At 55.4% G+C, this 14,081-nt stretch overlaps 1 protein-coding gene across 1 annotated transcript; it reads left to right on the forward strand.

Annotated features, from left to right (window-relative positions):
* The first annotated feature begins 267 nt into the window (after window positions 1–267).
* LOC142925549 (uncharacterized) lies at window positions 268–13,351 on the forward strand. Its single transcript, XM_076068445.1, has 2 exons — window positions 268–375; window positions 5,141–13,351. Exon 2 carries the CDS (start codon window positions 5,146–5,148, stop codon window positions 10,231–10,233), a length of 5,088 nt encoding a protein of 1,695 aa, XP_075924560.1. The 5' UTR covers window positions 268–375; window positions 5,141–5,145; the 3' UTR covers window positions 10,234–13,351.
* Window positions 13,352–14,081: the final 730 nt, after the last annotated feature.

The raw sequence follows: 14,081 nt of genomic DNA on the forward strand, positions 1-14,081 counted from the left end.
TCACGACCTGCATCAGTGATGAATATTTGACCCAGTCGTGGGCGTCCCCTCTAGGTCGACTCGGCCTTAAGTGAGTACCTGACGCGGTGTGCGTTCACACACACACACAAAGACTCACACAGTCTCACACACAGGGGAGACAAAAGCGGCCGGGCGTGGTTCCGGCCACACCGCTTCCTCGTGCTAATCGCGCACTTGCCCCGACAGCCTTGTGTGGGCTATACGGGGGATCTTTGCCCCTATCTTGTGCGATCCCATGCGCCCCCCGCCCCCAGACTCGCCCCCTAAAACCCCCTCCTGCCGCCGACCCAAACCACTGCGGCTCCGATCGCAGCAACACGCGGACTCCACTCCCAGCAGCGCCGCCGCGTGAGAGTGAGTGGGGTGTGTGTGTGTCACAGCAGGTACACGTGTGTGTCACAGCAGGTACACGTGTGTGTGTGTGTCACAGCAGGTACACGTGTGTGTGTGTGTCACAGCAGGTACATGTGTGTGTGTGTCACAGCTGGTACACGTGTGTGTGTGTCACAGCAGGTACACGTGTGTGTGTCACAGCAGCTACACGTGTGTGTGTGTCACAGCAGGTACACGTTAGTGTGTGTGTCACAGCAGGTACACGTGTGTGTGTCACAGCTACACGTGTGTGTGTGTGTCACAGCAGGTACACGTGTGTGTGTGTGTGACTGACAGCAGCTACACGTGTGTGATAGCAGGTACACGTGTGTGTGTCACAGCAGCTACACGTGTGTGTGTCACAGCAAGTACACGTGTGTGTGTGTCACAGCAGGTACACGTGTGTGTGTCACAGCAGCTACACGTGTGTGTGTCACAGCAGGTACACGTGTGTGTGTGTGTCACAGCAGGTACACGTGTGTGTGTGTGTGTCACAGCAGGTACACGTGTGTGTGTGTCACAGCAGGTACACGTGTGTGTCACAGCTACACGTGTGTGTGTGTGTCACAGTAGGTACACGTGTGTGTGTGTGTGTGGCTGACAGCAGCTACACGTGTGTGTGTGTCACAGCAGCTACACGTGTGTGTGTGTCACATCAGGTACACGTGTGTGTGTCACAGCAGCTACACGTGTGTGTGTGTGTCACATCAGCTACACGTGTGTGTGTGTCACAGCTACACGTGTGTGTGTCACAGCAGCTACACGTGTGTGTGTGTGTGTGTGTCACATCAGCTACACGTGTGTGTGTGTCAAAGCAGGTACACGTGTGTGTGTGTGTGTCACAGCAGGTACACGTGTGTGTGTCACAGCTACACGTGTGTGTGTGTCACAGCAGCTACACGTGTGTGTGTCACATCAGCTACACGTGTGTGTGTGTCAAAGCAGGTACACGTGTGTGTGTGTCACAGCAGCTACACGTGTGTGTGTGTCACATCAGCTACACGTGTGTGTGTGTCACAGCAGCTACACGTGTGTGTGTGTCACAGCAGGTACACGTGTGTGTGTGTCACAGCAGGTACACGTGTGTGTGTGTGTCACAGCAGGTACACGTGTGTGTGTGTCACAGCAGGTACACGTGTGTGTGTGTCACAGCAGGTACACGTGTGTGTGTGTCACAGCTGGTACACGTGTGTGTGTGTGTGTCACAGCAGGTACACGTGTGTGTGTGTCACAGCAGCTACACGTGTGTGTGTGTGTCACATCAGCTACACGTGTGTGTGTGTGTGTCAAAGCAGGTACACGTGTGTGTGTGTGTCACAGCTGGTACACGTGTGTGTGTCACAGCAGGTACACGTGTGTAAGTGTCAAAGCTAGTACACGTGTGTGTGTGTCACAGCTGGTACACGTGTGTGTGTGTGTGTCACAGCAGCTACACGTGTGTGTGTCACAGCTGGTACACGTGTGTGTGTGTCACAGCAGGTACACGTGTGTAAGTGTCACAGCTGGTACACGTGTGTGTGTCACAGCAGGTACACGTGTGTGACTGACAGCTGGTACACGTGTGTGTGTGTGGCAGCTGGTACACGTGTGTGTCACAGCAGGTACACGTGTGTGACTGACAGCTGGTACACGTGTGTGTGTATGTCACAGCTGGTACACGTGTGTGTGTCACAGCAGCTACCCGTGTGTGTGTTTGTGTCACAGCTGGTACACGTGTGTGTGTGTGTGACAGCAGGTACACGTGTGTGTGTTTGTCACAGCAGGAACATGTGTGTGTGTCACATCAGCTACACGTGTGTGTGTGTCAAAGTAGGTACAAGTGTGTGTATGTCACAGCAGCTACACGTGTGTGTGTGTCACAGCCTCTATACGTGTGTGTGTGTGTGACAGCAGGTACACGTGTGTGTGTGTGTGACAGCAGGTACACGTGTGTGTGTGTGTGTTACAGCTGGTACACGTGTGTCACAGCAGGTACACGTGTGTCACAGCAGGTACACGTGTGTGACTGACAGCTGGTACACGTGTGTGTGTGACAGCTGGTACACGCGTGTGTGACAGCAGCTACACGTGTGTGTGTGTCACAGCAGGTACACGTGTGTGTGTGTGTCACAGCAGCTACACGTGTGTGTGTGTGTGTCACAGCAGCTACACGTATGTGTTTATAATAGCAGCTACACGTGTGTGTTTCAGCGTGTATAATTGTAATAATGTGTGTATGACTATAAGTGTGGGTGTTTGAGTGTGATTGTGTTGCTGCTACTACTACGCGAGTCCTCTCTGTGTCAGGTAAACGTAGGCAAGTGTGCGTGTGTTAAACAAACGAGACAGAACAATGCTAACGGAAAATACTACAATAGAGACAGACAATACAATAGAGACATAAGAATACAATCCATATACAATACAATAGAGACATAACAATACAATCCAGAGACAATACAATCGGGACAGAACAATAAAATCGGAACAGAACAATAGAATCGAGATGGAACAATAGAAAGTAGGCAGAATAATACAAAGTAAACAGAATAATACAAATGAGGCAGAACAAAACGAGGCAGGGCTACCAGAGTGAATGGGATGTATGTATGTTGAACTTTTTTTTGCACCGTACGTAGCCAAACATGCTAATCAAAGGTGCGGGGACGGACGACAAACTTAACACAAAAAGCAGTTCTAAGGAAATTAGTTTTCAATCGAGATTTCATAGCTCCAATGGCTTCCTCAAATTTGAAGGAAGAGCGTTCCAGACGGCTGCAAAAGCACATCTGAAAGCGCGCGATGCGGTGACCATCTTTGTTCGATGACCAGCCAAAAGCCACCGCTGCTGCGAGTGGAGTTCGCGTGATGGTTTGTGCTCCTTGACGAGATCAGTGAGGAAATTGTGGTTCATCTGTGGCAAGCACTTTGCGTGTAATGAGTGCAGCCTCATTCTCCCGGAGTTCAAGGGCGGTTCAAGTTCGTGCGAGGGGGAGAGAGACGGCTCCTGTTTCCCAGAAATGCTTTCCAGTGAGGACCTTCCTGGAAATGTTTGAGGTCGCGGGAGAGAACCGCATGGTGGTGGTGGTGGTGATAATGGTGGCGAGTATCTTTACACGGTCCTGGGCTTTTCCCAGGTCGGCTCAGCCTCAAATGAGTACATGGAGTGGTGTGTGTAAACACCGCCACTTTGGAGAGACAAAGGCGGCCAGGGGTGTTGCCGGCCACCTCACCTCCTCGTGTACCGTGCCAACCTTCTTCGTAGGTGCTACTCTCTAACCGCACTTGCCCCAACAGTCTGTTTGAGGCTATACGGGTAATATTTGTCTTTCGTAGCGACAATGATGATGGCGGTGGATGCAATTGTAATTGTCTGTGCAGACAATTACAATTGCATCCACCACCGTGAGACTCGATTGCTCGAGCTTACATTGTTTTCTTGGGATTCTATTGTCTTGGCATGCTATTGTTATCCCGAGCGTCTCTTGGGGCGCCACGGTGGTGTGACGTTAACTACCTCGAATGGTATACATGAGAGGTCGTGGGTTCGATTCTCGGAAAAACGCCTGTACATTGGGAGTTTGCGTGTTCTCTCGCTCTCTAACCGTGGTCATGTGGATTTTTCTCCGGGTTCTCTGTGTTTTTTGTCTCGACATTTAGAAAATGCGTTTAGATTATTTTGCCTGCTATAAATATCCACGTGATAAGCCACTTCGTGAACTATCATTTGTGGCCAGGCCGCTTCTGAAAAAGAGCTATACAGCTCAGTAGGTCTTACCTGGTAAAAAAAAATAGTTTATAGTTTAGTTCGTTGTCTTGGGATTCCATTGTTTTGAAATTCTATTGCCTTGAGATTTACTCGTTTTAAGGATTAATTTTTTCTTAGATTATTTTGTTATCTTGAGATGTCATTGTCTAGTGATTATATTGTTTTCTTGGGATTCTCTCATTTCTTGAGATTCTATTCTCTTAGACACCTATTCTTGTCCTGAAATTTTTAGCGCGTGGCAAGTTTGTGTAAACTACACGTCCAGGCTGAAGTTTGTGAGCCACTCTCGAAAAAAGCTTCAGGAGTAGCGTGACTAATATCATCCGGTCCGCCGGAAAGCGGGCCTAGTAGAACAATGCAGCAGTTCACGGTTTGGTACTTTGTGAGGTTATCGTGGCCACAGGGCCCTGCGCCGTGGGTCCCCATCTGTGACGTCCCAATCACGGCATGCGCAGCGGCGAGAGCGTTCGCCGGCCCGGAGTGGTTGATGATTGCAGCCACCACGGGTTTCTTGGCCGAACCAGAGCCATTGGCAACCTCGGCAGGACCTCCACCGCAGCATTTACAAGGGCTCTCCTGTTGACCCCACTTAGTCCAATTATCTCGCCCTGCCGACCCCAGATTGGGTTCATGGAGGGTCGATCTGGTCGCCTTGGCGGTAACGAGAGGTCCGTGCTTCCTCAGATTTTTTCGCAGTTAGTTTCATTTCGTGCATCCTATTGTTGTCTTGCTGAAATTCTATTGTTGACCTTAGATTTTATTGTCTTCTTGATATTCTACTGTCTTGATATGCTATTGTTTTTTTTATAGATTATATTGTCATCTTGGGATTCTATTGTTGATATAATGCTGTATTATTATCTCGAGACACAATTATTTTCTTGATAATCTATTGTTTTCTGCACGTGTATCCATGAGAGGTAAAAGAGTGAAGTATTTGGTTTCCTGACCCCTAACCCCGTTCCTTTAACCCCCCCCCCCCCCCTCCTTCTCAAGCAGCTGCCATGGCAGGCGTTGCCACCCTGGGCGATGTGAGCGACGCTTCGAGCGACGGGGGCTCGGGATTGGATGAGGCCGACAACGAGGTGCGCAACCTCACGTCACGAACCTTCAAGCGCATCACCACGCCCATCTCCTCCTGCGGCGACGAGACCACACCCACACCCTGTGACGTCGCCACCTACGATGCTGACGAGGCTGCCACGCCCACCCCGTGCGACGTCACTTTCGGCGGGAAGGCCCTGACCACGCCAGGCCAGGAACCCGACAAATGGCCGACGTACGTGGAGTTGGGCATTTGGAGGAAGACTCAGCATGCCGCGGCGCGTGCCAGCACCGCCCTGCTGATGTCGCACACCGGCCAGCAACAATCCGCACACCGCACCACCACCACTACCAGCACGACCCAGCAGCAGTCTGCCAAACTGCACACCGCCACCACCACCACCACGACCAAGTCTGTGCACACGGCGATCAAGATAGCGCACCACAGCACCACACACACTGCCGGCTCGTACCAGAGCACCGCACACACCACTGACCCACAGAATGGCTTCACGCACAGCACCGGCTCACAGAAGAACACCGCTCACACTGCCGGCTCACACAACTCCACGAACCCCACCATCCCGCACCACGGCACGTCTCCTGCTGCTGGCGCACACAGCGCACACCAGGGCCCGCTGGTGCTGCACGCCGCACCCAGGAACAACACGGGGGGTCCCACCATGGCCGGTAATACAAAACACAGCCCGCACACCATGAGTACCACACTTGGCAAGAAGGAGGAGGGGGGTCCGGCCAGCGTTCCCACCACCGGCACCAGAAACGCAGCCATTCCCACCTCCCACGCAGCACTCGCAGCCACCCACAGCAGCTCCACATCGCCACTCGCCAAAGCGCACTCCCCAGCCACACAAGCCAGCAACCCGCACTACACTGCGCCCACTGTTACGAACAGAACTTTCAAGCAGCAGACGTCAGGCAGCACGACTAGCGTACACACCAGCACACGTGCCAGCTCCCGTTCCATCACACACACCGTTTCAAATGGCAGCACGCCTAATGCTACCACACCCAACTTTACAAATGCCATGCACAGGCAGCAACCGTCGGGCAGTTCCACTGGAGCAGACGCCATCGTCTCAAACGCCAGTAAACACGCCGGCATCACACACGCCGGCACAAACACCGGCACACCAAAAGCTGCCACACACACCTTTACCAACGGCATATCCAAGCAGACATCAGGCAGCGTGGTTGGTGCGCACACCAGCGCACCCACTGTCTCAACCGTCGACACGCATTCCGGGTCACACCCCGCAGGCAGTCCATCTCACGGGGCTCAGCTTGGCGTCGAGGGTGGCAGTGGCGGCAGCAGCAGTGGCCGAGGTGGAAGCCGTGGTGGAGGCCGTGGTCGAGGGCGCGGTGGAGGCCGCGGTGGCGGTGGTGGAGGCCCCGTGCGATACATGGTGGCTGGGTTCCGCTTGCTGTGCCGAGCCGAGAGCCCGCCCGATGACTCCAAAGACCCCGAGGAGGCACTCGGGGTTGCAGGGGGCGGCGGCATTTCGACTGAGCAGAGCCCTGTGCTGGACAAAATCAAGGGGTCAGCCAGTGCAAATCGGGCGTCAGTGGTGGAGGAAACCAGCGGCAATAATGAGGGCGTGACGCGGGAGAGGGTGGGAGAGTCATGGGGGCGTCGGTGGAGCGAGGGGGGGGCGGCGGACATGAGGCTCAAGGCAGCACGGCCGCTGAGTTGCAGCACAGAGCAGCCCGCCATCTCACGCTCAATCGGTGCTCGTCGATCATCGGACAGCGGCCCCCGCATGCCAGCACCACCGCGTACGGCGGTGGAGGAGACGGAATTGCCGCCAGGCCTGAGTGGTATGGTTCGTGGCGGTGGCGCCGCCGGCGGGAGTCCACACTCGGGCGCTGGCTCTTCCTGCGGCCCCGACAAGAGGGCGCTCGACACCGGGGCGGTGAAACCGCTGCCCAAGACGCAATGGAGCGAAACAAAGGGGGGGGCGTCCGTGTCGGGGGGCGGCAGGGGCAGGGAGAAAGAGGGCGAAACCAAAGTGGAGGCCGAGGTGGAGGAGGTAGCGCGAGCAAGCAGCCACCTGAGCAATGTCATCGGGAGGCACATGCGCCTGGAGCGGAGCCTAAGTGAGGGCGCCGACTCACGGAGCACTGGGCCTGCGGAGACCATAGGTCCACTGGATCCAGGAAGCTCTACCCACCCCCTGCTGACCGGCACGCTCGCCCCAGCCGCTGGAAAAATCACTCCGTCCGACATGGACCACTGGAAGATTTACTTGGACACCGATGAAGAGGTTTTCGAGGCATGTGAAGACGGGAGCGTGGGCCCTGGCGGAGCTGCCCCAGCCAGGCACTGTGACTCCCAGGAGCCGGTGTTTGACGAGGAGGTGGCCACCATGACCAGCGACGCGGAGCTGGAGGTTCGGCTCGCGGAGGCAATGGCGCTTGGAGCGGTCGCTGTCAGCAGCTGGGACATGATGCCCACGCCGGGGGGCACTCACATGGATGTGGAAGGGGACGAGAGTGGTGACGCGTGGACAACCACGGAAGCGGGAGTCCGCCCCGGCGTGGAACAATTTGGGGGCTCGTTCGGGTCCAAGAGGAGGAAAAGACGCAGTGCGAGCAGCACAAGGGCCTCGGCATCATTGTCGGCGGCCGGGGATATGAGGGTTGGCAACAGGGCCCAGGGCTGGGCCCAGGACATAGCGCGCCTTCTGACGCCGAATCTCGGGGACAAGGAGAAGGGCAATGAGGACAGGGGCCGCGAGAGGGGCAGGGAGAGGGGCAGGGGCAGAGAGAGAGAAGATAATGTGCATGCGCGGAGGGCTGTGTCCCTAGACTGCCTCCCCAATATGAGAGCACGGGAGCGTGAACAGGAGAAGGAGAAGCAGAAAGAACGAGAGAAGCAGAAGGAGAAGCAAAGGAGGAAAGCGCAAGAACAGATGAAAAAGGAGAGGGAGATGGAAAGACATCAGGAGCAGCAGAGGGAGCGGGAACGTGAGCGAGCAAAGGAATGGGAGAGGGAACGGCAGCAGGAGCGCGAGAACCGCCGTGCAGCGCTCGGCAAGCTCAACGAAGCCGTGCGGGCGCTCGAGACGAAGTTGGCGCTGAAGACGCGTGGACCGGGCCCTGTGAGCACTGCCGCCTCCTCCACGGCACCCACGTCTCCCAGCTCTGGCTCCGAACCATCTCGGCGAGAACCCAGCGCCAAAGTGCCACCCCCTGGGCCCACGTCTGGGCCAAACTACTCCTCCGCATCGTCCCACACCTCCATGCCCCTTCCCGTATCGGCTGCCGAGAAGACGGCGCCTGCCAAGGCCCCAGCGGGCGAGGCCATAACTGGTCACGCGGGCGGGCGGGCGCGCCTGGCCCGATCGCTGTCCGCGGGAACGCCATCACCAGGGGAGCCAGTGGCCTGGCCGCGGGACCAGGCCCATTCGCGGCCACCCAGTTTTCGTTCCGTGCTGCCGCCTTCGGCAAAGGCCAAGACCATTTCCGGGACCTCCGGGGTGACGGGCGAGGCAGCCGCAACAGCAGGGAATGAGGAGAAGAGCGGAGGGCGGGATGTCACACGTGGGCCCGAGGGGGCTAGAGGAGAGGATGCCAGCGACGGCTACTTCACCATGTCACCTCGCCGACCCAAGCAGCAGGAGGCTCAGCAGGAGCTTCCGATGAAGCTAGATACGCCGCAGCCGCAGCAGCAGCAGCAGCAAAAGCAGCAGCAACAGGCCAAGGTTCAGCCGCCATCCTCGCTGCTGTCTAAAGCACAGCACAAGCCGGGCCCACAGAAGATGACGCAGTCGCAAAAACCACCAGATCAGAAGCAAGAGCAGACAGCACAGGCACCAGATAAATCCCTGCTGTGGCAGAGGAGAACCCAAGCTCAAGTACAAGCAACTACGCGGCCACCGGCCGTGGCGCAGCCGCCCAAACCACCGCCTCAACTGCAGACGCAGCCACCCAGAGCACAGCAGCTATCAGACAGACAGCAGAGCCAGACGAATGCCAGCAAGCAGGCACAACCGGACAGGGACCCACAGCTTAACCGCCAGCAACCAGTGGTGCAGCAGCAACAACAAATGCACACGGGACAGCCACAAGAACCAACACAAGCACCACAACCGCTAAATTTGCAACTGCAGAGACAGCCACAGTCTGAGCCTCCGTTTCCACAACCGATGCATCAGATGCAACAGGAACTACCGCAGCCAATTGCACAACAGCCGATGCAACAACAACAGCCGATGCAACAACAGCCTACGCAACAACAGCTAATGCAACAACAACAGCCGATGCAACAACAGCCTACGCAACAACAGCTGATGCAACAGCAGCTGATGCAACAGCAGGCGCTGGCTCACATGGCACCGCAGTACCCGTACATGATGATGCCACAGGATGCGTCCTCACAGGCCATGATGATGTCACAGCTGATGGCGCCACTTATGGCTCCATACACAATGACGGTGGCCCAGCCGGAGACGACGGCAGTGGCACCGCCAACACCGGAGCCGGTGCCACCGCCGTCCGCGGCGCTTGCACCGCACGCGCCCGGCACACCGCCGCGATCTCCCATGTCCCCGGAGCCGATGGCGCCGATGATGATGATGTCGCCAGAGGCTGCGTCCCAGGCGGCGATGGCGGCCCGGCAGATGATGATGTCCACTATGATGATGATGATGATGGCCAATCCGGCCATGATGCAGTTCCAGCAGGGAGCGATGCCCTCATTCATGCCAGGCCACCTAATGACGTACCCGGTCGGTGGCCCCCCCGCCATTTCGTACCCAATGAGCGCAGCGCCGCAGTTCCCCGCGGGCGCAATGATGCCCTACTCGGCGGCATACGCGGTGCCCCAGTTCTCCCCCGCATTTGCGCCAAACCCCATGGCGCCACCGTACCCGCAGCCGGGCCAGTACAAGGCAACGCCCGTGACGGACACCACCCCGCCGAGCCCCACCGCCAAGCACCCGGGGGAGGCTCCCTACTTTGTCCCGTCGGGGGCCCAGCCTAGCTCCCCACCGGGCGCCTTCCCTTACCAGAATGGCAGTCACTGATGGCTAACGACGGCAACACCTTGTCTGTAGGTGTGACTACCCCCCCCCTCCTCCCACCACTTGGAGGGGCATGTGGAGGCTTGGTGCACCGGCCGGTGGCTCTTCGCCACAACAGGACGCGGCCGCTGAGCTTTGGCCGCAACTGCCGTGGCCCCAGTGCGGCCCCTAGCAAGGCTCTAGCGGCGCCGGCTTCCAAAAGCCACCGCTCGCTTCCCACCCATGCAGATTCTACTCTAGCTTTCCTAGTGTCGCCACTGTGCCCCGATACCGTTGCTTTTCTGTGGGTAATTATACATCCCTGTGGACCGCACGCAAGTCCCAGTGCCGTCGCCATTATCACCATTGAGTCCCACAGCCGTGCATCCCCATTGTGGCTGCAATTGCATAGACAGTGTGCGGCGGCGGGGTGGGTTTGGTCTGGGCCTCCTTGGTGCGGAGCCAATCGATTGACGTACTAATTTCTCAATGAGTTAAATTCACGACACGTATCGATAATGCACTTGTGTGCAAATGTTAAACCGTAATTAAAATCAAATGACTTTCAAGATAAATCCGTCATCTTGGCCAATGCGAATTCAAACTAAAGGCAAGGTTAAGGAGTTTTCAATCTAGATGATTTAAAAGTGCAAATCTCCAGTGGCTTCCTAATATCGGAACAGCGTTCTAGCCGGCCGCAGAAGCGCATCCGAAAGCGCGTTATGCAGTGACCGTCTTTGTTCGATGGCCAGCCAAAAGCTGCTGCGAGGATGACAGGAGTTCGCGTGATAGGTTACGTTCCTTGACGAGACCAGCAAGGTATTGTGGTTCATTTGTGGCAAAGTACTTTGTGTGTAATGAGTGCGATCTTATAATGTTTTCGTTCAGCAATCAGGAGCCAATGCAGCTCAGCGAGCACCGGACAGACATGGTCAGATCTTGCAGTAGACGTCGCGACACGTGCCAAAGAATTTTGTACACGCTGCAGCTTGGTAATGCTTTTGGTAGACGTCCAGTACAGTGGTGAGTTGCAATAATCGAGCCTCGTCGATACCATGCTACACGCCACCGCGTTGGCTATGTCATGACTCAATAGGGGTCGAACGTGTCAGAAAGACCTTAAATGTAAATTGCAGGACCTGACGACATTTTGCACGTGGCGATCAAACGACATACAGTATTCTGGTCGAGAATGGTGCCGAGGCTCTTTTAGACGAGTAGAAAACTGAATCCTGGAGTCTGCGACTGCCACACCCGTTCCTCCCACACATGTCTGGAAAGTCGATGATGTCAAACTACCCGCAGTGGTCCCCACTCTCTTTTTTTTCTGACAGGGAGTTGGGGCCTGCGCCTAAAATAACTTAGGGCCTTGGCCTTGTGACTCCGCGCCTCGAATAAGTTTAGATAGAGTGTCTCTATATGTATGAGCAAATGTAGTTCGACACAGTGTCTGGGGTCATGATGATCATCATCTGCCTCTTCCATCGGTACATTCGTGGCAATGGTACCCAAATAATTCCTTTCACCAGTCTCTCTCTCTCTCTCTCGAGCCAGTAATTCTGCTTCGTTCGGCCTCAATCTTGTCTCTTCGATATATTTTACTGCCGGATCTATCCCCACCTGGACTTATGCTGTCTCCCCCCCCGCTCCCCTTCCACTTATTACGACAGTAATGATGTTTAGTTTTACATAGAATCGTTCGTGCAAATCGCATCTCTCACAATTTATGAGGAGCCACAGCAAAGCTGGAAGGCGGCAACAGCAGCAGCCAAGCAGTTAGGAGCCCGGCGCTACCAACAATCGCCAGAGCTCTGCGGTCCTCAATATTTTGTACGTATGGATGCAATGGCAGAGCCAGGATTTTCAGGTGTGGGGGGGGGGGGAACCCTCCAGCAATGAGAAATGATAGAGGAGTTGTTAGTAAGTAAGGAGTTGTTAGTAAGTAAGGAGTTGTTAGTGAGTAAGGAGTTGTTAGTAAGTAAGGAGTTGTTAGTAAGTAAGGAGTTGTTAGTAAGTAAGGAGTTGTTAGTAAGGAGTTGTTAGTAGGTAAGGAGTTGTCCCTTGCGTTTTATTCGACGCGTGTTGCGGCGATGACGCAGCCATCGATCGAGGGGTCGAGTTCGAACCGCATTGCGTGATCGGCAACGCGCTCGCTGAAGGTGTTGATGCCTTCAGGGAAGTCGTGTCCTGTATTCGCTACTGCGCACAATTCTGTGAGCCACTTATATAACCGATTTGCCGTTACTTATCGACAATTATGGACTCGGACTATTGTCCTATCATCTCATAGAGTTCCTGGCACGTAATAATATTACACACAGTGGCACGTGCCACCCCCCACCCCCCCACCACTGGCTCCGCCAGTGTATGAATGTTTAACTTCTTTCGCACCGTACGTAGCCAACCGTACTAACTGGAAGTATTCTTCCGTGTCAGAACCCCCTGCAGTATTCTCTCCGTGACTTTGTCTCGGGAGGTTTCGTTCAACTCTTAACTGGTTTCTAACCCGGGGCCGTAGAACTTGAATAATTATCCAGTGAGCTTTTGGCACCAACACCTCGCGTTGCTTGCTCTGGGCTGCGTGAGCGGCTACTGGAGGCTGTGAGAAGTTACGGCATCTGCTGCTATTGCTGCTGCTGTTGCTACCGCTGCTGCTGCCGCTAGACCCTAAATTAGGCTCGTGTATGTCGTGCTAGCGCAGCTTGTCAACGCCACAATTATGGCAACCACATCAATTCGCACGAGGAGGTGGGAGCAACGCTGTCCAACCAGGGTAAAGGCCAGCGGGACCCGTGAGGGAGCGGGCGGGTGAGTGGGTAAGCAGGTGAGCGGGCGGGCAGGTGACTTGGCAGGTGAATGGTGGGGCAGGTGAGTGAGCGGGTGAGAAGGTTAGCTGCTTCGGGGGCCCGGTGAGTAGGGCGGTGTGTGCGCTCGTTAAGAGTTGCGCAGTGAAAGGAGAAGAGGAGGGTGGTGAGATGCGCGCGTGTGTGGGGGTAGGGGAAGAAAGCACGTGGCATCAAATCCACTGCTCACGCATATGTGAACACACACACACACGTTGCACACACACACACACGACACACGTGCTTATTGCGTGTTAAGTGATGCTGTCCCGGGTGATTAAACGAGAATTGTATTAAAATGATGGCTTCGTGTCTCCCTTTCTCAGTGCGCATGTCGTATGTAACGTCGACTTGTAACGCGCCCCAGTATCCGGTCATCGATCTCGTAGAGAGGGAACGACTTATGGAGGCGCCAGGGTAGAGAAACCAAGACAGCAGTGGCCACTCGCTGTGGAGCCAGCGCCAACAATTTCCGCCAAGCTCTGCTATCCTCTACATATGATTAATGAGCATTGAGGTGTGGGGAGGAAACGAGAGCACATGGAGAAACCCCACGAGTGTTGAGGTGGTGTAACACTCTTATCCCACACGGACGGAATATATGAGGTCCGCGTTTGCTGTACTGCCTTTTGGTAAGCCAGGGTTATTGGCACGGGATAAACGCGGACGAGCAATCAGCAGCAGCCGGTCTCCTGCTCAGCAGCATTTTGGCCACGCGGCCCAGTCGGCCGAGGCGGGGCTGGCCCATGGATGCGATTGAAGTGGTCGTGGAAACTTGGCGAGATAGCCCAGGGCAGCTGCATGTTCACGTGACTTGCCGACAACCACCACAGCCACCACCATCGCAGCCACCTACACAACAGGCACCACCACAGTCACAGGCAGCACTATCACAACGACAACAACCACAATCACAACCACCACGACAACCACCTCCACGACAACCACCACAATCACAACCACCATCACAACCACCTCCACGACAACCATCACCACCATCACAACCAACATCACAAACACCTCCACAAC

The sequence above is a fragment of the Petromyzon marinus genome, chromosome 21 (genome assembly GCF_048934315.1).
Source record: "Petromyzon marinus isolate PM22_M1 ecotype Great Lakes invasive population chromosome 21, UKy_Petmar_22M1.pri1.0, whole genome shotgun sequence".
Classification (NCBI taxonomy): Eukaryota; Metazoa; Chordata; class Hyperoartia; order Petromyzontiformes; family Petromyzontidae; genus Petromyzon; species Petromyzon marinus.